Source organism: Microtus ochrogaster, chromosome 7 (genome assembly GCF_000317375.1).
Source record: "Microtus ochrogaster isolate Prairie Vole_2 chromosome 7, MicOch1.0, whole genome shotgun sequence".
Classification (NCBI taxonomy): domain Eukaryota; kingdom Metazoa; phylum Chordata; class Mammalia; order Rodentia; family Cricetidae; genus Microtus; species Microtus ochrogaster.
This window is the reverse complement of record NC_022014.1, coordinates 41,246,410-41,273,971: the sequence shown is the minus strand read 5'-3', so window position 1 is coordinate 41,273,971 and position 27,562 is coordinate 41,246,410. Positions and strand designations below refer to the sequence as shown.

Below are 27,562 nucleotides of genomic sequence, written 5' to 3'. Positions count from 1 at the left end.
CTAGGTGGTGATGGTGGGGCAAGCCTTATAGCCCAGATTATGGGATTCTTTGATGGCAGTAGAGGCACACACCTTTAATCCCAGCACTTAGAAGGCAGAGGCAGGCAAATCTCTGTGAGTTCAAAGGCAGCCTGGTTTTCAGAGAGAGAGTTCCAGGAAAGTCAAGGCTACACAGAGAAATCCTGTCTGGGCAAAACGAACAAACATCAAAGAATGCCTCCCATGGGCTCATATATTTAAATGTTTAGTCACTGGGGATGCACTATTTGAAAAGGAGAGGGCTAGGAGGTGTGGCCTTGTTGGAGAACGTGTGTCACTGGGGTGGGCTCTGATGATTCAAAGTCCATGTTAGGCCCAGTTTCTCGGCAGGTTGTCTTTGAATCAGGATGTAGCTCTCAGCTACTGCTCCAGCACCATGTGTGCCATGCTCCTGCCATGACGATAATGGCCTCTAAAATGTAAGCAAGCCCCCAATTAAATGGGTTCTTTTATAAGTTCTGCCATGGTTATGTTGTCTCTTCACAGCAACAAGACCATGACTAGAATAGTCAGCTGACAAATATGGAGAACAGATGAAATCCAAGTCTTTCATTCATGTTAAGTATGCGGAAGTGACAACCGTACTGTGGTTATGCAAAGGGACAGGCACATCATCCCACTTATTCTCAAACAGCTACAAGAACAATAAGATGCATGTGAAGACAGAGAAAGTACATGCGGTTAGCAATAGAAGTAGCATGTCAACACTAGTGACCGTACAGGAATTTTTTGTACTGTTTTTTGTCAAATTTTCTTTCTTTTTGATGTTGCTTTCAGTAGACTATAAGCAATGTCATGCTTTGACTCTGAAATGTCCCCTAAGGGCTCACATTTGGAACAGTTCCCAGCTGGTGGAATATGCTGGAGGGCTGTGAACTCTTTCGGAGGTGGGGATGAGAAGGTTCTTAGGGGCAGGACTCTGAAGAGTATGGCCCAGGCCACTCTCTGCTACCATAGGAACAGCCAGTACCTCACACTCCTGGCACCATGGGGTCAGGGCTGAACAGCCATGCCTTCCCCACTGTGGCAGACTAAGATCCTCTGAAAACATGAGCTAACTAATAAGTCTTTCCTCCCTTGAGCTGCTGACATCAGAAATTTCAGTCCCAGTGATATAACAATTGCCAGGAGATCGAGTGCTAAGTGGCTGCTGAGCACACACTGGGGAATGCACCATCTTCCCCAGGCCAGCACACTGGGACACAACACAAAGTCTCTCACTTCTCATCTGCTGGGAGGGGAGAAAGGATGGCTATGCTGACTCCACACAGCCAGCAGCTCTGTGGCCAAGCAATGATGCATGCCTGCTGCTGACTTCTGCTGCAGCTTTTCAGGGTTGGGAGAGGTGGATGCAGAGGCTAGAAGCAATGCATGAAAACCAACAGTATCTCATAAGCAGACAGTGGGATGCACGGGAGTGCCCTTCTCTGAGCTCAGACAAGACTCTTAGACACATGGCAGTGCAGAGTCTCCACCAAAGACCAGGCTCAGTCAAGGTACTTCCTCATCCCACATTCTAAATGGTCACTAGCAGAGTCACTGTCAGTCATTGTGTGGCCACAGCAATGTCCAGCTCCAGGTCCAAACTGGACGGGGCCACAGCTCATCATCTCCGATCAGTGATCTCACTCAATAGACACTTGACCTTTGATTCCATGAAGTTTGGTCAGCACTGTCAACTTTTGTTTTGTTTTGTTTGTTTCTCTGGAGCTTTGGAGCCTGTCCTGGAACTAGCTCTTGTAGCCCAGGCTGGCCTCGAACTCACAGAGATCCGCCTACCTCTGCCTCCCAAGTGCTGGGAGTAAAGGCGTGTGCCACCACTGCCTGGCCCAGCACTGCCAACTTTAAATGACCAACTCTACAGGCTTGATTAAGCATTCAAGCAAATGAAGCACTCCATATAAACAGGTCAGAAAGGGACATGTGATGAAGAGGTGGACATGGACTTCACATGCTAACCTGGAGAGCAGGAGGCAGGGAAAATGTGCTCCTTTTCTAGAACTATCAAGAATAAACCCTCCATTCTGGCAATCTAACTGGCCAGAAAATTACAATCTTACGTCCATATATTGGTGGCGGGGGTGGGGGTGGGGAGTGGATGAGAGACAAGGTCTTGCTAAGTAGCCTAAGTTGTCTTGGCTTTGAACATGCAATTCCCCTGCATCAGCCTCCCAAGTGGCGGAATCACAGGCATGTGCCACCACACTGTACTACCCATTAAAAACTTATTAAAAAAAAATAACTAAGATCTTCAAAATGCAGTAACTTACCCTGGTGAGTTTCTCTGGTCTAGAAGAGACATGAAGCTGAGCAAACAGCTCTGTTATCTCCTTGGTAAAATCTTCGTCACCTAAAAACCAAGGCCCACATAAAACATTTGAGAAAGACCACCAAGGATGCTCTGCTGTCTAGATTTAAGTCAACTTGATCCAAGCTGAGTCATCTGAGAGGAGTGAACCTCGATTGAGAAAATGTCCCTCTAAGATGGGGCTGTAGGCAAGCCTGTAGAGCACTGTCTTCATCAGTGATTGGTCGGGAGGACCCAGCTGATTGTGAGCAGTCACACCTGGGCTGGTGATCCTGGGTTCTACAAGATAACAGGCTGAGAAAGCCATGAAGAGTAAGCCAGTAAGAAGCAGCACTCCTCCATGGCCTCTGCATCAGCCCCTGCCTCCAGGCTTCTTCTCTGTCTGAGTTACCTAAAAGTGTAAGCAAAATAAACCCTTTCTTCCCTAAGTTGCTCTGGTCATGGTGTTATCCCAGTATTAAAGGCCCTCACTGGGATAAGGAGAACACAAGAGACACCTACACAAACAATAATGCCCTCCTTTCTCTCTCATCTTAACCCTGCCCATTGGCGCCTGCTGAGGCCCAGGCCGTGTACTGCAGAATAGAACTCTTAAAACACAGAAATTTTTGAGCACAAACATGAGTATTTCTTAATCATAAGTCCATGGTGCATAACACCAAATTAGTTCTCCTTTATACCTAATATTTCCCCAAAAACATCCCCAGAAAAATTCCGGGGGGGGGGGGACATCTTGGTTCTTTTCTTCCACCTGTTCTTCTGTCCTCTCTCTTGACAGCTAAGGCAAGGAATAAAAACGATTTACTGATCCCAGGATGACAGGCTTTGGGAAAAGCTATTCGCTGATACAGCCCTCGCTCACATAACTCATGTAAACAACTCCTAGTCACAACCTACCACGAAAGGAAACAACACCTGGCTCCCATAGTCATTTGGTTTTCCCAACTAAGCTCTAACTGTGACTGGGTGTAGGGAGGACTCTGAAACCACCTGGAATGGTCCAAGGAGCTCACAAAATAACCAATTATAAATCTATATTTACCCCACAGAACAATACCACCCTGTGGTATATTTTAGGTTGTCCATAACAGAACATTACAACAGCACATATATTAAATTTATAAGCATTCAACTATATTATCCGAGTGATCAAAAAGCTGTTACTATTAAAAGCAGTGATGAAAAAATGTGGTAATTGCTGTCAAGTCCTGCTACATAAACTGAGGACACAAACAGCTGATGCATTAGAACAGAAGTAGTTGCTGGGCTGGGCGTGGGGCTCAATGGCCAAGTTTAGAGCATGGATTGGAAGGAGGCAGGTACTTCTGCTTAAGATGGCTGTGAATAGAGGCTGGAGCTGCCCATACAGAAGACTCTGAAATGAGGTCTAGAAAACATGGGGGCTCATGGGAAGGAAAACAACCAACATCCAGAGCTGGGCTCTGCACCGTCTCCTCCTGTTATTCCCAAATCTCTGTCTTAACGGCAACAGACAGTGACATACAATTAACTATCAAGTCACTGAGCATTTTCCACCAAAACCAGAGAACTGGGACAGGCAGGCAGGAAGACCACATAGGAGAGCTGAGGCAGGGCAGGCAGGAGGACTGCGCTGGAAACCACTACTGTGTTTTCAAAGTCTTCATTCCTAGCAAAGGTAAGAAGAAATGTCACAGACAGTTCCATCTGTTCAGAAAATTTGGAGCCCTCTGAACAGTAAAGAAGAATGAAGACTTCTAATTATCATACAAAGCCCAGATGTTGACTAAATTGAACAAGTACTGTTAATTTTTCCATGTACAAATAACCTAAATTAGGTTGATAAATAAATGGGAACTGTCTGGTTAGGAACAATGGAACAACTTAAACCAAAACTGCTTTATTGGTTTCCTGTTGAGTTTTTTAAAATGCAGATTTTTTTCTCCTATTTATAACTTATGTTTTCTAAATAAAATACTAGCAAACATTTGTTTGGTACCTATTATGTGCCTGGCTACAAATATATTTAATTTTTCCTCATGACACCATGAGAGGAATTAGATCATCTTCTAACCAAGATGAAACAAAGGCTCCGTGCTGAGACACTTACAGAGGTCACATGGTTTTGTGAGAGGTGGGTCTTTACTTGGAACCCAAGTCTAACTTCACTGTATCACTTGGGGTACTAAACTGGCATCTCTAGATCTCCAGACATTCAAATCCCATTTCCAATCAAGAGCTGAACCTTTACATAAAAGGTCATTACATACACAGCAAGCTTGACTTCTCAGTACACAAAGAGAACAGAAAACATCCCTGTCTCACAGGTAAAGCCACACTCGGCCTCTGTTCTTCTCACACAGAAAGGCCCAAGAGGTGTTGCAGAGGATCTTTGCTTTGCTTTCAGTAGACAAAATTATTTGATTTCCCACTCACAGTAGATTAAAAAGGAAAAAATTAAGTGAGACTGAGAGCCGTCTAAGACAAGCTTCCCACACTCAACAGAAGTAAAAGATGAATCACCAGAGAACAGGGACACACAGCTCTAAAGCAATCATGATCACAGTTTTTATAGAGCTGCAGTTTGGCATAATTAGCCCAGGAATCCTCAAACATTGTAACCCCGTGGCCTCCCATGAACTATTATTTTAAATGCAAAGTATATATATTTTAAATGCGATAAAAATAAAAACTAATGTATTTATTCATTAAAAATAATAAACACTATAATTAGGATATACTGTATGAGGAAAAAAAATCTATTTTCAATAAAAGAAAAATGCAAACTATTAGGAATAAGATAAAGCCAGGCTGGGCAGACGGCTCCATGAGTAGCGTGTCTGCTGTGCAAGGACGATGACTCGCATTAGAATCTGCAGCACGCACGTGAAACCCAGGCATGACAGCTCATGTCTGTAATATCAATGCTGGAATGCAGAGCAGAGGACACTGGTGAGCCAGCCTAGCAGAAGCTGGAGCTCCAGACTCACTGAGAGATCTTGTCAAAAAAGCAAAAACAAACAAACAAAACCATAAGATGGAAAGCAATACAGGAAGGCACCCTACATCATACTCTGGCCTCAACAAGAATATGCACATATGGGCATGAATCACCCCCCGACACACACACACACACACACACACTCTGGCCTCAACAAGAATATGCACATATGGGCATGAATCACCCCCCGACACACACACACACACACACACACACACACGCACACACATATACATGCATGCACACACACAAATGGTACTAGCCCTACTACTTGTTAATAAAATAAACTTTTTGAAACAGGGTCTACACAGTAGAAGAGGAACTTTAACAGAAGTTCTTGCCTCCACCTCCCAAGTACAGAGATTACAGACATGGGTCACCATGGCCTATTTTATGTGGTTGTGGGACTGAACCCAGAGCTTCATGTATACAGACAAACATTCATTCTACCCACTGAGCTATGCTGCCAGCCCCAATAAAACACACTTCCAAAAATATATCTTCCAAAAAAGGAAAACTTAATGAAAACAGTATCACTGTTGTCTACCTTTGCTCCATGTCTGACAGCTAACTTAATGAAGAGAGCTAGACTCTCTGAGCAGTTTCACACTTAGACTGCTGAGACAGGATGTTCTAAGTATGTGAAAAATATCCAACCTTACAGAGAGGCACTGCAGCAACGGAAGATTAATGACTTTCCAGATAACAGTAATAATCACCCTTGAATAATCTTGTGAGTGTATATGACGGAGATGGAGGAGGGAGAAAAGAGGAGAGGAGGGGGAGAGAGAAAGAAAGGGAAAAGGGCAGAGGAACAGCCTTGGTGTGAGTCCTTGCCTTCCTCTTTGTTTAAGACAGGGTCTCTTTGATGTCCACTGGAGTGTCCTTCAGGTTAACTGGCCTACAATATCCCAGGATTCTGCAGTCTCCACTTCCCACCTTCCCTGTAAGGATGTTAAGATCACAGAAGCCCTCTACCACGCCCAGCTGTCACATGAGTTCTGGAGACTCAAACTCAGTTTCTACACTGCATTTTACCCACCAAGCCATCTCTCCAGCCCCCACTGAATACTCTCTAATACTACAGAAAAATTCAGGAAGTGCTTATTTCTTAAAGGTTAGCAGCAATGACCTATATTACAATGAACCTGAAGACACACTACCCAGCCTTGTACATGAGTGTCTTAAATTAAAACCCACTGGACTATCTCTTGCTTAGGTGCAATTTTATACATCACATATCAGTCAGTGAAAAACACTCATTTCTGTTGGGAGGATATCCAAAATGCTGACACATTTCACTGTAAAACACACAAACGTGAATGCTACTGTACTAGCACCACAGGGTTCCTCAGAGGAGCGTGCAAACAGCCCTGGAAACTGCCAAGTTCATCGAAACAATAAGTATGGTTCACAAAATTCTAACTTTCACATATTCTGGATTTTCTTCATCTGTGACTTAAACAAGTCAAGGGTCATTTCATTCACCTTGCTGTTGCTTTTTAAAGATGAATTTTATTTTAATTATATTTGTGTTGGCAGGGGTATATGTGATGGTTTGAATAAGAATGGCTCCCAGAGGCTCATATGTTTGAATTATTAGATTAAGGAGTATCACTATTTAAAAAGATTAGGGGTATGGCCTTGTTGGATGGTATGGCCTTGTTGGGTAGATGTGGCCTTTTTAAAGGAAGTGTGTCACTGCAGGTGAGCTTTGAAGTTTCAAAAGCCCATGCCAGGTGCACTGGCTTGCTTTCTTCCCGCTGCCTGAGGATCTGGATGTAGAACTCTCCAGCACCATGTCTGCCTGTGTGCTGCCATACTCCCTGCCATGATGAAAATGGACTAAACCTCTGAAACTGTAAGCAAGCCCCAATTAAATGCTTTCAATGATAAGAGCTGCTGTGGTTATAATGTCTCTTCACAGCAATAGAACCCTGACTAATTGGATACCCTGGAGATGGAGTCTCAGGCAGCTGTAGGTCACCTGGTCTGGATTATAACAATCAAGCCTGGGTCTTCTGCAAGAGCAGTTCTTAACTACTGAGCCATCTCTCCAGCCCTGTTATTATTCTTTCTGGTTTTTGTTTGGTTGGTTGGGTTTTGGTTTTTTGAGACAGTCTCACTATGTAGCCCAGGCTGGCCTGGAACTCACTGCATTCCTTTTGCCTCTGCCTCCCAAGTACTGGAGCTACAGGCATGCTCCACCAGCTATTCCCTTCTGAATGGCCTATGTGCTGTTCATACTTCTGTGAAAACAGTCTTCTGTGTCAGAAGAGGGTTCCGCTCAAACCCAACACCACATGCTCTTCCTGAGACAACAATCATCCTTCAGTATCCACTGCACAGAATATGGGAGTGCACTTTAGAGTTGAGATCTGATAACACTAATAATATATACCACTTTCTCCAATTCAAGGGTCAATGAAACGGGCCCTTTCCTTGTAACTCTGAGTGGATGGCAATAAAGACTCAACACAGCAGTGCAAGTGCCACCACTTTGACAGAGACACACTGTGGCGGCACCAGTTTCACCTGTGGCTATTCATCAATTGGGTGTTAAAACAGTAAAAGCTGAATTAAAACTCTTTAGAGGAAGTTCTGTTCCATTCTGACAGTGCTGTGCAGGTCTGACTCCCTGAATGGTGACAGGGACATAGGATCACCACACCACACCTCACAAACCACCAGCTTAATCTGTTGCACAGGGAGCAGGCCCCACATGCCACGATGATCTCTGAAGGAATCTTTACATTAAACTTCAAGGTTTTTGGTGGTTTTTTTGTTTTGTTATTTTGGTTTTTTTTTTTTTCAAGACAGGGTTCCTCTGTAGCTTTGGAAACTGTCCTGGAACTAGCTCTTGTAGACCAGGCTGGCCTCAAACTCACAGAGATCTACCTGCCTCTGCCTCCCAAGTGCTGGGATTAAAGTATAAGCCATCATCGCCTGGCCCAACTTCAATGTTTCTAACTGCTTGCTTCATCAAAAAAGGGCAAAAATCATCATTAAACTCTACCTTCTTGATTTTGGAAATATTTTCAACTGAAATATCCAAATAAAACTGTCCTGATCAGAGTTTAAGATGCACTTCCCAAGAACTATAAGTAAACCATATTTCCTGATAATTTTGCAAAACTGAGTCGTTTCAACATTTACATTTCCTAACACACAGAGATATTAAATTGTAAACATGACAAAGACAAAGGATCACCCGCAGTCTGAGTAACAACTGCCTTGCATGCTTCAGGAAAGGGCCAGGGGTTATAGAAGGGGAAAGGCACAGCTGAAGTGTCTAAACAGCCACGAAGGCTCACAGTGGCGACCAGTCAAACAGGAAAGGATCTGACAGGTACAGCTCTCCAAAAGAGCAACAGGCAGACCTGTGCAGCAGATGAGACTTAGGGAAATGGCAGGGCCCTGCAGCAGAGAGTGGGCAAGCCCTGGTGAGGGGAAAGCATGGAGATTCTGTAAGGAAAGTACAGTCGGGCCAGTAACTGACTTCAAGGGCATCACTGCAGCCAATAAGGGAGCCACCACTTGGGTGCAGAAGCCTGGTTACCTTGTCTCTCCTCCTCCTCTTCCTCACAGAAATCTGCTAGGGAGAACGCTTCTTTGAGCTGCTCTAGCTCAAGTCTTGTAATCTGTAATTCTTCTCCACTCAGAGAACTAAGGATAGATTTCACCTAGATGGATATGAGACAATGAAAATTAAAAGAATCTCAAATAGAGATGAGTCCGCGGGTCAAATGAAATCTGAATGATAAACTAACCAGTTAGCACAGCTGTTCTGGAGAGGGAGGGGAGCACCATCTCACTATGTAGCCCAAGCTAGTCCTGAACTCTCAAGTCTCCTGCCCCAGCCTCCTGAGAATCAGGACTATAGACTTGCATCACCACAGCCAACTCCTAGTCCTTAAAACTTTTAACTTGGAGTTGGAGAGATGGTTCAGTGGCTAAGCGCACCAGCTGCTCTTCCAGAGGACTCAGATTCAATGCCCAGCACCCACATGGCAGCTCACAATTTTCTGTAACTCTGGTCTAAAGGGATCTGACACCTTCACACAGACACACATGCAGGCAAAACACCAAAGCACATAAAATAAGAATAAACAAATCATTAAAAAAGGAATTTTAATTCAAAAGCTAATTGCTACAGAAAGGAAAGTTGGGAGAATCTGTGCTTTCCAAAGTTACATGGGCTAGAGATGTCTGAAAACTATCAGTGCTTAACCGCAGCTTAGAAACAAAGGGGAATGAAAGGTCTTCAGTTGGGCTGAGATGGCTCAGCAGCTAAGAGTGCTTGCTTCTCTTCCACGGGAGCTGAGTTTAGATCCCAACCGTGCTGCTCACTATCACCTACAATCCCTGCTCCGGGGATCTGGTATCCCCTCCTGGCATCCATGGGAACCTGCCGCACATGGCATACACATACACAAATAAAAAAACGTGAATACTGATCCAGGTATGATGATGTCCACCTTTAATCCCAACACTCAGGAAGCACAATCAGATCTCAATGAGTTTGAGGCCAGCCTAGTCTACAGTAAATTCAGGCCAGTTAGGGCTACACAATGAGGTCTTGTTTACACACACACACACACACACACACACACACACACACAAACTTCAACCAACTAAAAGCCAATAAAAGTTAGCTGCATGCAAACTGGTTGCTTAAGTAAGTTTTTTGGCAGCTAAAGCCAAGGAGACTGCAGAAAATAGATAAATACAAACATCAGATGATGGAAATGGCAAATGTGTTAAGAGTTCTTTTTTAATCCTGTCCTTTCTGGGTCATAAGGACAATCACCCTTGACTCTTCCCAGCACTTAGTTCATGCACAGTCTCCGCTTGCTGTGTGTAGGGCACTTCCAAAGTCTCAAGCCACCACCAAAACACTGAGCATTCCAAATGCACAACAGAGAAACATCTGCAGCATCTCTTGTGTGAAGGCTTTCTCGGGAGGGGTGCGGGGTTCGGAATTACCTTTATTTCACTTTCTCGTGAAAGCATCTCCAGAGCTTCTAGATGTGAAAGGCCTTGAAACTCATCAAAGAGTAGCCCATAATGAGTTTTCTTGTCTGTTTCCATGGTTACCTCGCTGGAGGGCCACTGCTCTTCTTTGTCCTTCACCTCTCGTAAAACCTAAAAAGAGAAGAAAGCACTGCAATGCACCACGTAATGAAAGCTCAAGAGTGAGGTTACAGAGCAGAAAGGAGCACAGCTGCTTGGGCTCCACTCAGAGCACGGCCCCTTCAGCCTGGCTTCGCAGTTCACATCCAAGAAGCTGGGGAATGGCCGAAAGAAAGTCATCACACAGAATCTGACACCCAAGACACCAGGTGCTGTTCTGCAGGTGGTTTAACAATTAATCAACTGCTCTGACAGGGTTTAGCGGCCTACTCTGCTGACAGGAGGCCGCCACAACAGGGAGACGAGGGACAAACAGCTGGAACTCCTCTATGCATTACGCTCTCACTGTCCACCCTCAACCCCAGAAAATTCAAAAGAAAAAACATCAACAAGGTTCCCAAGTTAACATCGGCTAAAATCAAATCAAAGCACAAACAGGAATCACACAGGTAAAGGAAACGGTACCTGTGATAGTGTAGAATTCCGGTTCATCAGGCCCTTGGTTCTTTTAAATCCAGGATCCCCTTCCGCTATGACATCCATTGTCTTCTTCCCAATGAATTCCAAGGCATCCAAACCCCCACTGATAACGCTCTTGCCCTAGGAAAGCAGTAAAACTCCACTATAACAACACTGAGAGTGTTTACAGATTGACTGTTCAGTAAGGGCTGAACAGTGTGGCACCAGTAAGCAGGAGGCTGACAGAGGAGAATATTCAGGTACAGCAAAGGAACAACCAGTAAACTCTGGCTGGTCTGGGCAAATGATGAGAACCCTCCTCAGAATAAAAGGTAAAAGGCAGCTAGGGTGGAGTATTTGTCTGTCATGTGTGAGGCCCTAGGCTCAATCCCAGTACCAAGAGATTAAAAAAAGAAGAAGCAGAAACTACTAAGCACTGGGCAGGCTGAGAAGCAGCTAAAGAAATCATACACAGCTCACACAAATACACACAGGAAGAACCACTTTGGGAAACTGTGGGTCAGTATCTACTGCAGCTGCGTTACCTAGCAACACACTCATAGCTACACACCCAACAGAAATGTGTGCAGAGATGTACTAGAAGACATGAATAAGGGTGTGCAATGCAACACTCTGTAACAGCTTACACTGGAGCCTGGCTTGGTGTTTACCAATTGTAGGAGCAATAAAATGTGACCGAGTCACACTAGGAATACTGCAAAGCTGCAACATGGACGTATATAGACACCTATGGCTCCATTTATACAAAGCAGAAGAGGAGGTTAAAATTAACTCATGATAGCAGATGTCCTGGCAGTGGCTATCTGAGCTGGGGAAGAGCACATGCCTCAAGAAGGAAAGGCAATGGACTCACAGGTTTCTTACTATGGTTAAAAGTAGTATTCTATGAAAATTCAAACTGAACACATATGATGTCATATTCTATGTGCTACCATATTTCAAAGTTAAAGTGGGGTTAAGCATGGTAAGGCATGCCTGCAATCCCTACACTTGGGAACAGAGGCAGGGTGACTTCATACTGGAGGCTGTCTGGGCTACAAAGACCCTGGCTCTTAAAAAAAAAAAAAAGAAAGAAAAATACTAGCCATCTACCCCCATGTAAGAAAGACATTAAGAGCCCTATGCTATCCTTTTTTAAACATTTTCATCATCTACAGTTTAGCAAGTATCCATCAAAAAGATCAAATGTCCCTTCTGTTTAAAAGGTGAAGTTATAAGACTTCTGCATTGCTGGTGGGAATGTAAGTTGGTACAACCCTTTTGGATGTCAGTGTGGCGATTTCTCAGAAAATTAGGAAACAACCTTCCTCAAGACCCAACAATACCACTTTGGGTACATATCCAAAGGATGCTCAATCATGCCACAAGGACATGTGCTCAACTATGTTCTAGCAGCTTTGTTTGTCATAGCCAGAACCTGGAAGCAACCTAAATGCCCCTCAACTGAAGAATGGATAAGGAAAATGTGGTACATTTACACAATGGAGTACTACACAGCAGAAAAAAAATAACGACAGCTTGAATTTTGCAAGAAAATGGATGGAGCTAGAAAACATTATTTTGAGTGAGGTAACCCAGACACAGAACGACAATTATCACATGTACTCACTCATAGGTGGTTTTTAAACATAAAGCAAAGAAAGTCAGCCTACGAACCACAATCTCAGAGAACTTAGACAACAATGCAGACACTAAGAGAGACTTACATGGATCTAATTTACATGGGAAATAGAAAAAGACAAGATCTCCTGAGTAAATTGAGAGCATGGGGACCTTGGGGAGGATTGAAGGGAGGAGGGGAGAGGCAGGGAAGGGAGCAGAGAAAAATGTAGAGCTCAATAAATATCAATTTAAAAAAAGTTCAAAAAAATTTTTAAAAAAAGATGAAGTTATAAGAAAAGATCTCTGTGAAGCAGAGACATTCCCTAAGGACACCAAAGCAGAACTTGCCAGTCCTGAAATAACTAGCTCACACGGCACTTCTCTGAACTCCCTTAGGAGCAATAGTACACACGCATCCTAAGACAGGGAGACAGGCACACAGCCCATCACTCCAACACAGGGCAGGTCATGCACTTTTCGCTCACCGTGCTCTGCACAGCCGTTGAGATGGTCGAGAACACCCCGAAAGGACCAACCACTGGTGAGCTTTCGTTCTCACTGCCATTTGTTTCTCCTGAAATAGAGGGTGGTAAACATGAAAGAAAGGATCATTAATTGCTTTAATAGCAAATTTGTGTGTGTGTGTGTGTTTTTTTTTAATTAGACCCTGTTTCTCCACACAAAGCTTCAGGTCTTTCTGTATTTATTTTAAAACATCTGCCTATGTTAAAATAAAAGCCAAAGTAGGCAGTTGTTTTCCATTTATTTCATTTCAAAAATAAAGTCAAGTCAACAAACTAAAGACTGATATGCATTCAGGCTATCTACTGGATAATCTCAGAGACACAAACTTCTGGACAAGGGAAAACCATTCAGCCCTGGGAAATAGACAAGCGGCTGACCAGGGATGAGAGTACATGAATCTTCTCGGTTAATAAAATACTCTTATATTCCAAGTATATAGATCCAGGGAAGTCCCTATCAGTGCTCTTTTGATTACACAATATAAACAAAACTACCTCTCCAAAGATCCAAACATAGAGCTATACAGCTAAAAGTAAGTTGTAACTCGCCGTGTCCTAGAAAACGATGCTCACCACCTGTCATCAAACAGACTGCATTACAAAGGTGGTTGTGCCTCAAAAACAATCTGTTCCATTTATTAACTTTTAAAATCCTGTAAGAGATTAACTTTGGGGGCTAAGAGGGTGTTGAATATGTGTTCATGTGTGTGTAGTACACATTTGCAGATATGTGGAGGTCAGAGGTTAACCCTGACTGTTCTTTAGGATAGCATTTTGTGAGACAGTTCCTCACTGGGACCTGGGACTTGGTGATTAAGCTAGCTGACCATCAAGCCCCAGGTGGCTTCCTATCTCTGCCTTCCCAACAGTTTGCAGTATTAGAGTTTTTTTTCACATGGGTTCTGGGGGTGGGACCTCAGGTCCTCATGCTGTAACAAGCAGTTTACAGACTGAACTATCACCCGATTTCCGGGCTTCTGCTTCCAGTTACAATGTATTAACTGATGTTGGACTTGCCCTCCTACCATGGCAGCTACAAAACTGCACAAGAGATTAGAAACTACTTTCAAAGTCAGACAAGAAGATTTTGGATCAACAGAACAGAGAACTAAAGTGACTCCCATGGCTGAACTAGCTTGCTGTCCAGGAGAACTTTCCAAGTACCAAAAGGGAGGGAAAGACAGAGACAGGAGACAGCAAGAGTTGAGAGGAATCTGCAAGACTGGAGAGTATGGAGGCATCCCAGAATTCTCAGCTTCTACACACATATGTCTGAGTGCTTTTCCATGAATACTGCACTGCTCAGTTTTCAGTACATCGGCACAAGGAGACTCCCCAAGGCTGGAAAAAGAACCTGCCTTGGAGCTGTAAGCTAAACAATCCCATAGTTCACACTAAGCTAAGAAACTTGACTTCCAACCTACCAAGCAGACTAAGCACCTGGGAAGTGGATTGAGCCCCCAGGAGAGCTGGGCCTGAAACAAACCCTTGGAGTAAAGGCTACTCCAGACTCAGTCTAAACAAACACACTGAACAAAGCCTCAAATTCACAGGCAGAAGCCTGTGGGGCCACGTTTGTGTAACGTGAGCTTGTCTCTGGCCATAATTAAACTGCATGCATGCCGTCAAGTGACCTAATTTTAATGCTAATCTAATTCTTACTCCAAGAAATTCCTAAGTGGAATAACTGGTGCCAGCTAGTTTCTGGAGGTCATGTTTGCCAGAATTCTATAAAGGTGGAGCTGGAGAAAACAGTCAGGTGGTGTCAAGGGAAAATGATAGAAATAAGCAACGAAAAGCAACAGTGAGAAACAATAAGGCCCCCAAGAGACAGAAGAAGTAAACATGGTTTTAAAACTCTGTTCTGGCCCCTGACCCTCTAGATCCATAGTGATAATAACTGTGCCCTTTGGGTCTGAGTGACTATAGGTTTTCCTTTGATCCAGACAGACCAGAATAAGGTTTCATCTTTACTTTAAAAAAAAAAAAAAAATCCAAGTGAGAACAAAAAAGCTAACACAGTAAAATCTTTTTTGTCTTGCCAAAACTTACTCAAACTTAGCTAATTCTTATTGATGATAAACTTAATTATGGCAGACAGAACACAGAACACTTCTCACATTCTATGCTCATGGCCTTATTGTAAATGTTTACCAGTCCTCTGAATCACTTCATCCATGCAAAAGTGCAATAAAGAGATATATGAATGGTTTCATGAGACACAGCCAGAGCTCAAGATTCCCGCCCTCTTCCTCACAGTCCCGAGTCGCCCTGAGTATCAAGTGCTGAATTAGTATTATTACAAAGTGTTAGTGTTGAAAATGAACTGACATGCCCGTTTCCACCAAAACCCTGAGCACATGTGCTGACCTGCTGCTTGCTTGACTTCAGCTGAAATTTCAGTGGGGCTAGGAATTCCAAGAGAAGTCTCCGCCTTCTTGATGACATTTGAAATACCTTGTCCTAATGGGAAAGACAATTAACATTTGTGTGCTCTGTGTTGTTACTGAAACTGAAGAATCAATAAAACGAACAAAAACCCAAGCCTGCACTATTTCTAAAATCATGATCCCAAGGCACATTATTTTAATAATATATGGATTCTTGTCATTATCTCCTTACCAAAAGACAAAAATCCCAGTGACTTACCATCACTAAAGCGTAGGCTTAAACTAATCCCTACACTTCAGCTTCCTAACAGAGCAGGGCATGAGCACAGTGTACACAAAACCTAAGAAAATGACCAAGAGTCTTACCTACTGTCGCTACTGTAGCCGAGGCTGAGGAGAGCAGGGACTTGCCCCAGCTGCCCCAGTAGCCCCATCCAGTCTGAGGTGCATCTTTACAAACAGCCTCCTAGTTTTCCAGTGAGAGAGAAAACAAGACAAAGGAAACAGGAAAATTAGAGGAGACTCCGAAGAGCACAGACAAGCTATCGATTCAGTAGACAAGCACAACCGGGCAAATCCGTGACTTGGGTAAAAATCACCTGATTGACAGATAAATGCCATCAGCACATAAATACCCCGCAGCAAACACAATTACTGACAGAGGTATTTCTAGAACTCAGAAAGCTGTTACTTTACGGCTGTAAAAAAAGGAAGGGCCACAGTAAATTAGTACTACCATGTCCCTTTTAAGCCTTTTATTTTTAAATCCCACAATTTCAACAGATTGCTACTTTGGTTACAGTTTGTGTCACCTGGGCAGGAAGCTGAGAAGCCTCAAGGTCCCTGGAAAGAATGGGTTCTGGTCTTTTCCGAGTGGATGCTACAGGCTGAGATTTATTCTCTGGCTTCTCAGTTGGCTCACAGTTCCCATCTTGAAGGATCGGGCCTGCTTCAGTTACCGTTGGGGTCTCTGTAGCATCCTTATCTGACATGACTAGAACATCACCTGCTAAAACAAAATCACAAGAATCTACTGATGCCAGCTTCTTTAGTATAAACTATCTGCTTAATATTTTTGAGACTTTCAGATTCATATACTAGTACAAGATGAAGAGATCCTATATACCTTCCCCCACTCCCCCCAGCAGAAGCTAACATTGTTACAATTCACCAATATCCTTCCAATTTTACATGTATCCATGTATACATTAGTTATACAAAATGTTACCACATACAGAGCTGATACAAAGTCCCTTGGTATCTATAAGGAACTGGCGGCAAGAAGCCTACAGACAACACAATCTACAGTGGTCAAGTCCCTTCTATAAAGTGGATAGGATCTGCATATAACCAAGACTCATCTTCACAGACTTGTCACCTCTGCTTCATTTGTGATGTCTAACACCACCTGTGATGCTATGTAAATGACTTTTTTTTTTCTTTTTGACTTTTTCTAGACGGGTTTCTCTGTAGCTTTGGAGGCTGTCCTGGAACTAGCTCTCTAGACCAGGCTGGCCTCAAACTCACAGAAACCCCCACCTGTCTCTGCCTCCCAACTGCTGGGATTAAAGTCGTGCACCACCAGCCACCACTGCCAGGCCTTATGTAAATGGCTTTAAACTGAACAATTCCAAGTCCACATAGGTTTAGTACAGATGAAACTTTTTTCACTTAGGTTTTGTTAAGTCTATGAATACTGAGTCCCAGATACAGCAGGCTAACTGCTTAACTGGACTGGTATTTTGTTTGTGGTTTTATAAATAAAGCTTGCCTGAAGATCAGAGTGCAGTGCTAAACCACTAGAGGCCAGGGAGTGGTAGCACACACCTTTAATCCCAGGATTCAAGGCCACCCTGGGCTAAGGGAGGTGGAATCGTCTAAAAAGAGAAACAGAAATCACACAAAGGTGAGTCCAGCACTCGGGAATCACAGGACCTTTAATCCCAGCACTAGATAGGTGGATACAGGAGTGAGTGGCTGAGCAGAGAAAGGCATATGAGGAGGAGGAGGAGACAAGAGCTCATTGGAGTCTGAGGTCTGGTGGAGTCACAGTGCAGCCTAGGCAGTCTGAGGATCGCCCCTTCAGTCTAAGCATTGGTAGAGGTAAAAGGTCTCTCTAGTGGCTTACTGCTCTACTTCCCTGATCTTCAGCTTCAACCCCTATATCTGATGATGGGTTTTAATTAATTAAACCCAACTACAATTCATGCCACACTTAGCTCTGCAGGTGAGGCACAATCCACTCCTAAGGATCCCTGTGCCATCCTTTCTGTAGCCAACACTTCCCGCATTTCTTTCAACCTAGAGCAACCAGCTACTGCTCTGTTCTCTGACGCTGAAATTTTCGAGTCATATACATTGAAGCATAGGGAGTACCTCTGCAGTGACTTTTCACTCAGCCGAAGTCCCTACATTCCACTACGATTCCATCAAAAGTCCCTTTCATGAGGCTATTACACAACCAAAACAGTTTTCAAAGTTCATGTACAGGTTTTTATGTGAACATAAGCTTTTTCTCTGGAATAATCAACAAATACTTTATTAATAATATGGGTCATATGGCAAGTCCATGCTCGTTTTATATGAAACATGGGTCATATAAGTCCATGCCTAGTTTTATATGAAACATAGGTTATATGATAAGTCATTTCAAACGTAATTGCCTTCTTTTCCAGAGCAGTACAAATAACCAAGAATTTCTGCATTCTGATGGGGTAATTTGAGCCACTTTTATCGGTAGTGGCAGCCTGCTGTGGCCTCTATGGTGCCTGCCTCCATGTGCCCCCAGTCACTACAGCAGACATCTTTCCAGGTGCTGATTTATCATCTGAACAGTCTCTTCAGAGAAACATTTAGATATGTCTTTGGCACATCTTTCAGTTAGATTGCTTTGTCATTTTCTGTTGAGTTTTGAGAGCATATAATATCTACGTTCAATATCATCCTAGCCTAAAAGTTTATTTTCATTGTCTTATTTTGTTTCGCCTTTTGAGACAGGATCTCCCTCTTTGCTGGCCACTAGCTTATGGCAACCCTCCTGCCTCAAACTTCCAAGTGTTGGAATTATAGATCAGAAGACCACGCCTGGCTTTTTCATTTTGATGAAGGCCGTTATCAGTCTTCCCTTTTACTAGTCTGTCCTTCAAAAATGTTATCAGTAAGCACCCATTCTTGTTTTTGAGACTGTTTAAGCCATCAAGTAACACTGTATCAAATCAGCTTTCTATTTTTTTTTTTAAGATTCTTTGTAAATATTCCAAACACTGTTTTGATAGTTAGGCCATCTGATGTAACCAAAAGCATAATTAAATTCCACTTTTATTTCATTCATTCTGCTGTGTTTGGATGGAACTCAGAACCTCGCAAATGCTAAGGAAGAGCTCTACCACCTAAATACATCCTCCGGTCTCTCAGGTCAGCTTTGGAATAGCAACGTTAACCCAATTCAATTCCTTCCGAAAGTACAGCTCTTTGGCAATTAAAGCCAGCATATAACTGATACTTCTACTGAGGGGAATACTAGTTCCCAGAATAACCAGTTATCACCAAAGATCACACACATACAACACACACCAGGTATGCTAACATTTTATTCGGGTGTGTACTAAGTACAGGACAAATCCAACTCATGCTGTCACCCTTCTAATGCACTAAAAAAAAAATTAACAAGGAAGGTGGGTGGGATAAAGCACAATAATTGAAGCATACACACACACACACACACACACACACACACACACAAAATACTCAGTGGTGCATGCCTTTAATCCCAGTACTTGGGAGGTAGAGGTGGGGAGACCTCTAAGAGTTTAAGGCCAGCCTGGTCTACATAGTGAGTTTTAGGACAGACAGAGCTACACAGTGAGACCCTGTCTCAAGCACACAGACAGAAGAAATGTAAGGCCACTTCTGCCCCACTCAGTCCAAAGGCTGATCTAATAACAAGACACCGACATGCCTGCACAAGTTCAGAAGCTGTTCTTGCAGCTGTATTAAAAAAAAAAAAAAAAAAAAAAAAAACAAACTGTGGCCAGGCGGTGGTGACACACACCTTTAATGCCAGCACTCGGGAGGCAGAGGCAGGCGGATCTCTGTGAGTTCGAGGCCAGCCTGGTCTACAAGAGCTAGTTGCAGGACAGGCACCAAAGCTACAGAGAAACCTTATCTAAGGGGGGAAAAATTATCTTTTAAAACTACTTTTTTCTCATTTCTCCAGTTTTCAATATATGGTAAGTCCACAGATTTGCTATATGTAAGCAAATACACACGTTGCAAAAAATTAAGTGAATTTCATTTAATTTATGGCACTAGAACATTACAAATTTGTAAACTCCGGTTGCCCCTATTCTTTCCCTTGCACAACTAAGATTTTAAGAAGCATCGAGGATGTGCCAGGCTTTCAGGCTGAGCCAGGCGACGAGATTCTGTGTGTAGTGATGCCAGCCTCCCCGTCCCTGTAAACAAAATTAAACACATACCAGACGGACGGAATTGTACTATTTAATGTTTGTCGGGTAGTCTGTGGTCAGTGTGCTTCCCTGATTGGAGAAGAAAGACCCAGATGACGGGAGAAGTCGAACGACAGAACACATTCGATGCACACGCGTCCCCACCGCATTACCCAGAGGCAGCGCGGCTGAGACCGGGGTCAGCGCCGCAGCCAGACCGTGCGACGAGGAGGCCGGGCGGCGGGCGGCGGGCGGCGGGCGGCGGGCGGCGGGCAGAGGGCAGCGGCGGCTCCCGGGCTAACGAGGTCAGTCTCCAGTCTCCGCACACCCGCACGCAGGTCCCACCCCCAAGCCTGACGTAAACAAGCTCCTCAGCCCCTGAGGCTGACGAAAACCCCCGGACACAGCCGGAAGAGCAGCAGCCCTCCAACCCGTGACCCCAGCGACCCCAGCCCTCGCCGCCCTCACCCGGAAGCCCCGCAGACCCGACACTCCCCACCCCTCACCGGGGATACGGCCGCCAGCTCGCCACTCCGACGGTCACGGAAGTAGTCCTGAACTCCGTACGGAGGCGGGGGTCGCCTTCACGGAGTGCTTCCGGGTCAGGCATCCGCTGGGGCGGAAGGAGCTGACTCTGGTGAGGTGAGTGTTTATTCTGTTCAGGTAGCGCCCTGAGAGATGGGGGATACTTGGGGCTGGGCACGGAAGGTGCGGGGGATGCCCGCCGTCCATGAAGGCCTGGGGTAGGGGTGGGGTTCCGCCATGAAGTATTTACGGACTCCTAGAGAGGGCCAGCGACGCCCCAGGAAAACCAGTGAGGACCCTGCTAAGGGGATGGGGAAGGGAGCCCACAAACAAGTCAAAACAACGCCATCTAAGATGGTAGCTAAGTGCGTTGTCGAAGTTTAAATGAGGTGACGGAGCGGAACTGAGTGAGGAAGTGGAAAGAAGGAAGGAGTAGAGCTTTGCCAGGAGAGAGAGGAGCAAAGGGGGACAGCGCGGAGGGAGGGAGGTAGAACAGAGACCCGGGCACTTGAGTCCTTGTCGGGTCAGTGACAAGGAGTTCGACTTTTAATTTGGAACTCGGTGGGAAGTAATTAAAGGTTTCTAAGCAGGTGGGTGACCTCCTTTTGACTCATAATTTCAGGGTTGCTCTTCTTCCTTTGCCCCTGAGCTGTCGCCGACAGAATCATGAAAGCATTAAACACGATTTTGTAAAACTGGGGGCACCTAAAGCCTAAGGAAGCTAAGATTTGCTTTCAAGTGTCCAGATCTTGTGTGGTGTATAGCTCAGTGGTAGTGCGTTTGCCTGTCATGTGTCTGGATTTGATCTCTAGGACCTAAAAACAAACAACAACAACAAAGGATCCAGGTTTCCTCCTTCTAGTCAATCCTTTATATCAGTGTCCAGATGTAATTACCACTTCCTGAAACCCTTCAACTATTTTCCTTGTCTTTCAATGATAATTCTTTTATATTTTGGTACATTGGTGTTACCTGGGATCTTACTAAATGCCTATTCCTTTGAAGTAGAATTACAAGTTAAGGCTAGCCTTGGCTACATTGTGAGTTCTAGGCTAGCCAGAGATACATAACTACATCCTGTCTCAAACAAAAGTGTCTGGTCAACAGATAAACTAAAAGTATAAAATGGATTGTTGTTGGAGGCCGCTTGTTAGTTCCCAGCTGCTCAGCCCTGAAATAATCACACAGAAACTATATTATTTGAAATACTGTTCTGCCCAATTGCTTACACGTATTTCTGGCTAACTCTTCTATCCTAAACTAGCCCATCTCCATTAATCAGTGTATCCCCACATGGCTATGGCTCACCCGCAAGATTCCTACCGGGTGTGGGGGGGGAGGGGGACACGGGACGGGACAGACAGGGACGACAGGACTGCATGACTTCTCCTGACTCTGCCTTCTTTCTCCCAGCATTCAGTTTAGTTTCCCCCACCCAGCTAAGTTCTGCCTTGTATAGGCCAAAGCCATTTCTTTATTAAGCTATGGTATTCACAGCATACATAGGGGAATCCACATCAATGGATTTCTTCTGGTTTTCTTTTGTGAAGGAAAATGTACAGAATAGGCATGTGTCCTGGCCAGCTAGTAACTGTCTTATCTTTTCCATATTGTCATTAATAGAGCAACAATTGTAATTTTTTTGATTTTGGGAATCCGTTGCACTTAAACTTAACAAGATTTTCTAAAGTTTTTTTTTTTTATGTAGGTTACAACTACCAGTAATTTTCTTTTAGGAAATCAAAGTCACTCTGAAAAAAATAGCTTATTTTAAAATAGTAAGCTCATTAAACGATAACTGACATTTCTATAAAGACTATTTTCCAGTTGGAAGTGCTGGCAGGTGTCTGTAATCCCAACACCTGAGATGGAAATACAGGCGAGAGGAGGAGTTTAAGTTTATCTTGGGGTGAAAATTTGAGATCAGTCTGGACTACGAGAGACCTTTTCTCAAAAACAACAAAAGTGCAATTTTTCTAATGCTTGGCTTTCTAGAATACAGCTAGGGTCTGTTTTTCCCTATGTTCTCTTGAATATCATCTTTGTGTAGCCTTTAGAAAAACTCTGTCACATGTGAGCAGAGACATGAAACTGTCAGGGACACCCAGGACTCCCTGTTCCACAGGTGGGAATTGCTGAATTACAGCATTGTCATGACAATTAACAGAACCGTAAGCTTGATTTGTAAATCAGTACAGCTATAATGCACATCTGAGAGAGGCCAGAACTCTACTTCTTTAACAAGCACCATAGGTTAATTTGGTATTTTCTCAAAGTTGAGTTTGCAAAGCCATTTATAGATCAGATTCTCTGGAGTGCCACTCCTAAAGAAAATAAGCCAACAACAAAAGGCTGTTTCCTCCTCTTCAGATATGTTCGTAAACAGTTTTCAGAGCCTGAGAACAGGAAACTAGTTGGAAGTTTTTGAATGGACACCTTTGCTCCTCCCAGATTGATGCTCATCTGAACTCTGTATGTTGCACCCTTCCCCAGAAAGTGGTCTCTGTCAAAGGCTGAGGTTTTTCAGACTGGGCTTACCATCATGGGCATCTGAACAGAGAGGCAGCTGAAGGGAAACTGCTGAGTCTTACTGAAATTTAGCTTTCAGGGTGCTAGAGACTAAAGAAACCCCAAATAAGGAGGTCGGGGGAGAGTTTGGGTAAGTAGGTTTCCTGAGTAACAGGAGATGAGATTGCAGGCAGAGTCTCATGGGAAGAAGTCGCTGGGGAAGGGAAATGATAAGCAAAAAGCAACTAAAACTAGAACATTACGTTGGAAGTTAGAGACAGTGGAGAGTAAGAGACACATAATTGAAGTTCACAGACTGGGAACATTGTACGGTTTTAGGCAAAGAAAGGGATCATGATGGAATCAGGCTCCAGATCCGGAAACTAAGAGTCCCAGAGCACATCTGAGCGAGTGATAGAGGGACAGCTAACAATCGTACAGCTTCAAGCAGTTTGTGCTTGTGTGCACTGCCGCCTACATATTCAACTTCTAGAGAGTTACAGGTGCTAGCTGGAGTTTTGAGCTTATCTCTTGGGTAGTGAGAAGTCCCCTAATGGAGTTTGTCTTTCTTTAGAAGGCGGTATTTGGGTAGATCACAAGGAGTTAAATTGACTTAAGAGTGTGGTGCCCAGAGTTAGGAATATTCCTAAAAATGAGCTTCTCCGCTGACGCAAATAATCCTAATCAGACCAAAGCAAAACAAAATAAAAAATATACAGGTTTAATTGGACGTATGCACTCTCATGTGGAGGGGGGAAAAGCAGACTTGAGCACCAAAGAGGAAGAGGGAAGACCACGTGATTATTTTCTGGGGAGCAGTTTAAATAACCTGTGGGAGTGGTCTTGACCTTTCCTGGGGAGGGGTCAAGGTTTGACAGGCTCAGGGAAGGGGGCTTCCAAAGATGGAGTTGGCTGGGATTACACCCAGATGGGATAAAAGGATTGTGATCTGGGTAGTTACAGTTGACCTAACTGGGAAATATTTAAAAAGTATACTAATAACAACAGCATGTATTTATAATGTGCCCACGTTCATGCTTCCAGACATTCCAAGATGATTACTGCTATTAACCTCATTCAATAGGTGTGAAAACTAAGACATTTCCAACCTGGGCTTCACCCAGAGCAAGGACTGAGTACTTGTAACTCCAGAACCCATTCTTCTAGCCTCTAAACTACAAAATCCTATAATTTGGCATTACAAAACTGTAAGGATTGTGTGAATACCCTCTAAGCTGTCTGTATGTTGGACAAGTATGTCTGGGGTTACCAGAAGAGGTTGTATCTACTGAGTTAAAGACCAGTGAGGTCTCGCTCAGTTTCAGACGGCAGAGAGAAGAAAATGGGATGGAGAGGTCCTGGATCGAAGCTGGTTCACAGATATCCTGCCATCCACCCACAGTCACTGTTGCGGCAGAAAGGATAAAAGTCAGAATGTTGCTGGGACTTAAACAAAGCTCCAGAAAGGATGAACACAAATGTTTTTCATTGTGCCAGAAAATATGTTGACGTTTAAGTTGAGATTGCCCGTATGTCTGAAAGTAGTGTTGTGGGCTCCAGGTACAACTGTAAATACAGACTAGAAACATTTAAGTAAATGGCCCGCAAAACGACCTCTTCAAATAAAATAACTTTAAAAATGTGTATATGTATATGCACATATAGATATATAGATTTAGTTAGTGTGCATATATGTATGTGTGTATGCATATATATGTGTATATCATGACACATATTAATATGTAGCTGGCAGTGTGTGTGCCATGATGCATGTTTGGAGGTCAGAGGACAACTTTGTAGAGTCAGTTCTCCCCTTGCACCTTTATTCCACCTTTATGTGGGTCCCGGGGTGGAACTTAGGTCTTCGGGCTTGCACAGTGTGCTTACTGGGCCATCTCTTTGGCCCCAGAACTAACTTTGTACTATCACAGATCCCCATGGCAACACTGGCGGTAAGCAGCACAACTGTGTTTGCTCTTTGCTGTGGATGGAGAACATGCAAGCTGCTCTCCATGTGCTTTCCTCCTTGCCAGCTCAGAATGCCACTTTGTCAACTGTGTGGCGGTCTGAAGGAGCGCCTCCACTTTACACATGTGACTAAAGGCAGAACAGAGCGGATGCGCTGTAAATACAGCAAGGAGCGGTTAATTCTGGAGAGTAAGACATTAGTATCCTGCTGTAATTGGAGTGGAAAACATTGCCATCTGGGCACCAGTGCTCTCCCCCTTGACTGATCCCAGAATGATTTCTGCAAACGGCAGCTTCCTCAGCCAACTTAATACTGAGCCCCCAGAACGGAAGTCAGCCACATTGCTTCCTTGTTTGCTTCTGTTGAAAATCAGAGCCGAAGGGAAATATTTCTTTGCTCAAAGTCGGCAGGAACAGCAGCCAAGCAGTCTGCCGTGACAGTGAAGGCTCGCTTCCTGACTTTAAAAATAATACTCAATATTCAGAATGATTTTCTAGGGTAAAATCATTTACATTTCTGCTTATTCATGATCCTAACGCGTCAGCTGCTACACTGAGAATAACAGGCATGGTGTTGGAAGTGCCAAATTTAAAAGTGGTCACACTCGTGAAATTCATGAACGCTCTGCTCTCTTGCTTTCGCAGCACAGTTGCACTCCCTTCAGCTCTGCTCATGGTATCGCGCGTGTGTGTGTCTGTGTCTGTGTCTGTGTGGTTAGCCATTCCTACCCCTCCCCCAGCTTCTCAACTAGTGTACGGGATAGAGTCTGACTCGAAGCATTGGCTGCTTCAGTCTATATGAGATGGGTTCCCGATTTAACTGCTGTAAAGTCAGGCTGTGAATTGAGCAGCGACAGTTGCTAACCTCCATCATCACTGCCGAGGACAAGGAATGGTCACTGGATGAGGTTCTGGTTGCAGGTAGCAGAAACCACCGAAGCTAGCTTAAGGTGTCATATGAGGAATAAGTCATGAGTATCTGATCCCTCACTCCCTCTGCTCTCAGACTTTTGTCACTGTTGTCTCCAACTGCTCAACATCCCCCACCTGCAGGTGGGTTCTGTTTCTTGATGGCTGACATCAGAAGGCCTGAGGATGCCTGTGGCTGGTCTGAAGTGACTGGTGCTGACTGGACACTCGAAACTGTTGTCGTATCCAGTTTTCTCCTGGCATGAAGTCAGGTTCAGGCTGCTGTGATCCCTTTGGCATAGGACCAACTTCAGGGTGACTGTAGTGTCTCTAGAGCCTGTTTTGAAGGGGTTTGTGAACCTCCACTCCACGCAAATGGCTGTGTCAGTATAAAACAAAGACTACAGGTATGGGCCACAGGGCAATTTCTCAAAACATCCCTAGGTGCAATGGTTCTCAAATTCCAAATGCTTTGACCCTTTAATTGTTGTTTTATTCGCTTTTGGGGGGCCCACCTCAGCTTCCAAATAAATCACACACGGAGGCTTATTCTTAGTTATAAAGCCTTAGCTTGGCTTGTTTCTTGGCAACTTTCCTTAACTTAAATTAACCTCTCTACCTTCTGCCTCTAGGCTTTTACCTTTGTCTTCTGTATATCTTTCCACTCTTACTCTGTGGCTCGCTGGGTAGCTGGCCCCAGTGTTCTTCTCTCCTTGTTCTCTCAGTTCTCCTTCTCTTCTCATTCCCCTTCTATTTGTTCTCACTGCCTGCCAGCCCTGCCTGTCCTTGCTGCTAACCCGCTATTGGCCATTCAGGTCTTTATTAGACCATCGGGTGTTTTAGACAGGCAAAGAATCCCAGCTTCAGGAGCTGGAGAGGTTAAGAGCACTGGCTGCTCATCCAGAGGTCCTGAGTTCAATTCCCAGCAACCTTGTGGTGGCTCACAACCATCTGTAATGAGATCTGGTGCCCTCTTCTGGCATGTGGGCATACATGGAGGCAAAATGTTGCATACATAATAAATAAATAAATCTTTAAAAAAAAAAAAAGAATCACAGCTTCACAGAATTAAACAAATGCAGCATAAACAAAAGAAACACACCTTAAAATACTATTCCCCAACATTATAATACAGTTCCTCATGTTGTGGGTGACCCCCATCATAAAATTGTTTTTATTGCAACATCATAACTAGTTTTACTAATGTTATGAATTATAATGTAACTACCTGATATATAGGATATCTGATATGCAAACCCCTATGAAAGGAGTGTTCGAACTGCTGCTGTAGTGTAAAGAGAATAATTGACCAGGCAGTGGTGGCACACACCTTTAATCCCAGCATTCAGGAGGCAGAGACAGGCGGATCTCTGTGAGTTCAAGGCCAGCCTGTTTTACAGAGTAAGTTCCAGGACAGCCAGGCCTGTTACACAGAGAAACCATGTCTCAAAGGAACGGGGTGGGGGGGGGGGTTGTTGGAGATGGATGAAAACAAGGATCACAGCTGTGCTCCTGTTAGTTTTACAAGGCTTAATCTTTCTTCTTTTACCTAACCATTTCCCCCTATTTGCTTCCTTGTTTGCAAGGTTGGCCTTAATGATTTGTGGTTTTAATTTTGAATAAAATCAAATAAGGATGTTTATTGCTTTAAGAAAAAAAAGTCATTGGTACCAGGCAGTTCTGTAAGAACCAAAGCAGCATGTATGAGCCTCTCCTCCTCCTCCTCCTCCTCCTCCTCCTCCTCCTCC

The 27,562-nt window shown here is 44.0% G+C and overlaps 2 protein-coding genes across 6 annotated transcripts in view; one reads left to right on the top strand and one right to left on the bottom strand.

The window, feature by feature from the left end:
- Fam114a2 (family with sequence similarity 114 member A2) overlaps nt 1-20,467 on the bottom strand; it is a 33,273-nt gene extending 12,806 nt beyond the window's left edge. Inside the window, exons 1-10 of one of the 5 annotated variants that reach the window (XM_026780208.1) lie at nt 20,078-20,323; nt 19,935-19,994; nt 16,269-16,465; nt 15,823-15,922; nt 15,437-15,529; nt 13,028-13,116; nt 10,926-11,060; nt 10,314-10,472; nt 8,887-9,010; nt 2,310-2,389 (exon numbers count right to left, since the gene is read on the bottom strand). In XM_026780208.1, coding sequence (XP_026636009.1) covers nt 2,310-2,389; nt 8,887-9,010; nt 10,314-10,472; nt 10,926-11,060; nt 13,028-13,116; nt 15,437-15,529; nt 15,823-15,922; nt 16,269-16,448 — 960 coding nt within the window. In that variant the 5' untranslated portion in view covers nt 16,449-16,465; nt 19,935-19,994; nt 20,078-20,323. Of the gene's footprint in view, nt 1-2,309; nt 2,390-8,886; nt 9,011-10,313; nt 10,473-10,925; nt 11,061-13,027; nt 13,117-15,436; nt 15,530-15,822; nt 15,923-16,268; nt 16,466-19,934; nt 20,324-20,410 lie in introns of those variants that run through there. The other 4 variants (XM_005350032.2, XM_005350034.2, XM_005350033.2 and 1 more) reach the window with 4 other exon arrangements.
- A 22-nt stretch (nt 20,468-20,489) lies between these two features.
- The window catches only part of Mfap3 (microfibril associated protein 3), a 19,000-nt gene continuing 11,927 nt past the window's right edge, over nt 20,490-27,562 (top strand). The window contains exon 1 of the mRNA XM_005350031.2: nt 20,490-20,546. The gene's annotated coding sequence lies outside the window, so the exon portion shown is untranslated. The remainder of the gene's footprint in view (nt 20,547-27,562) is intronic.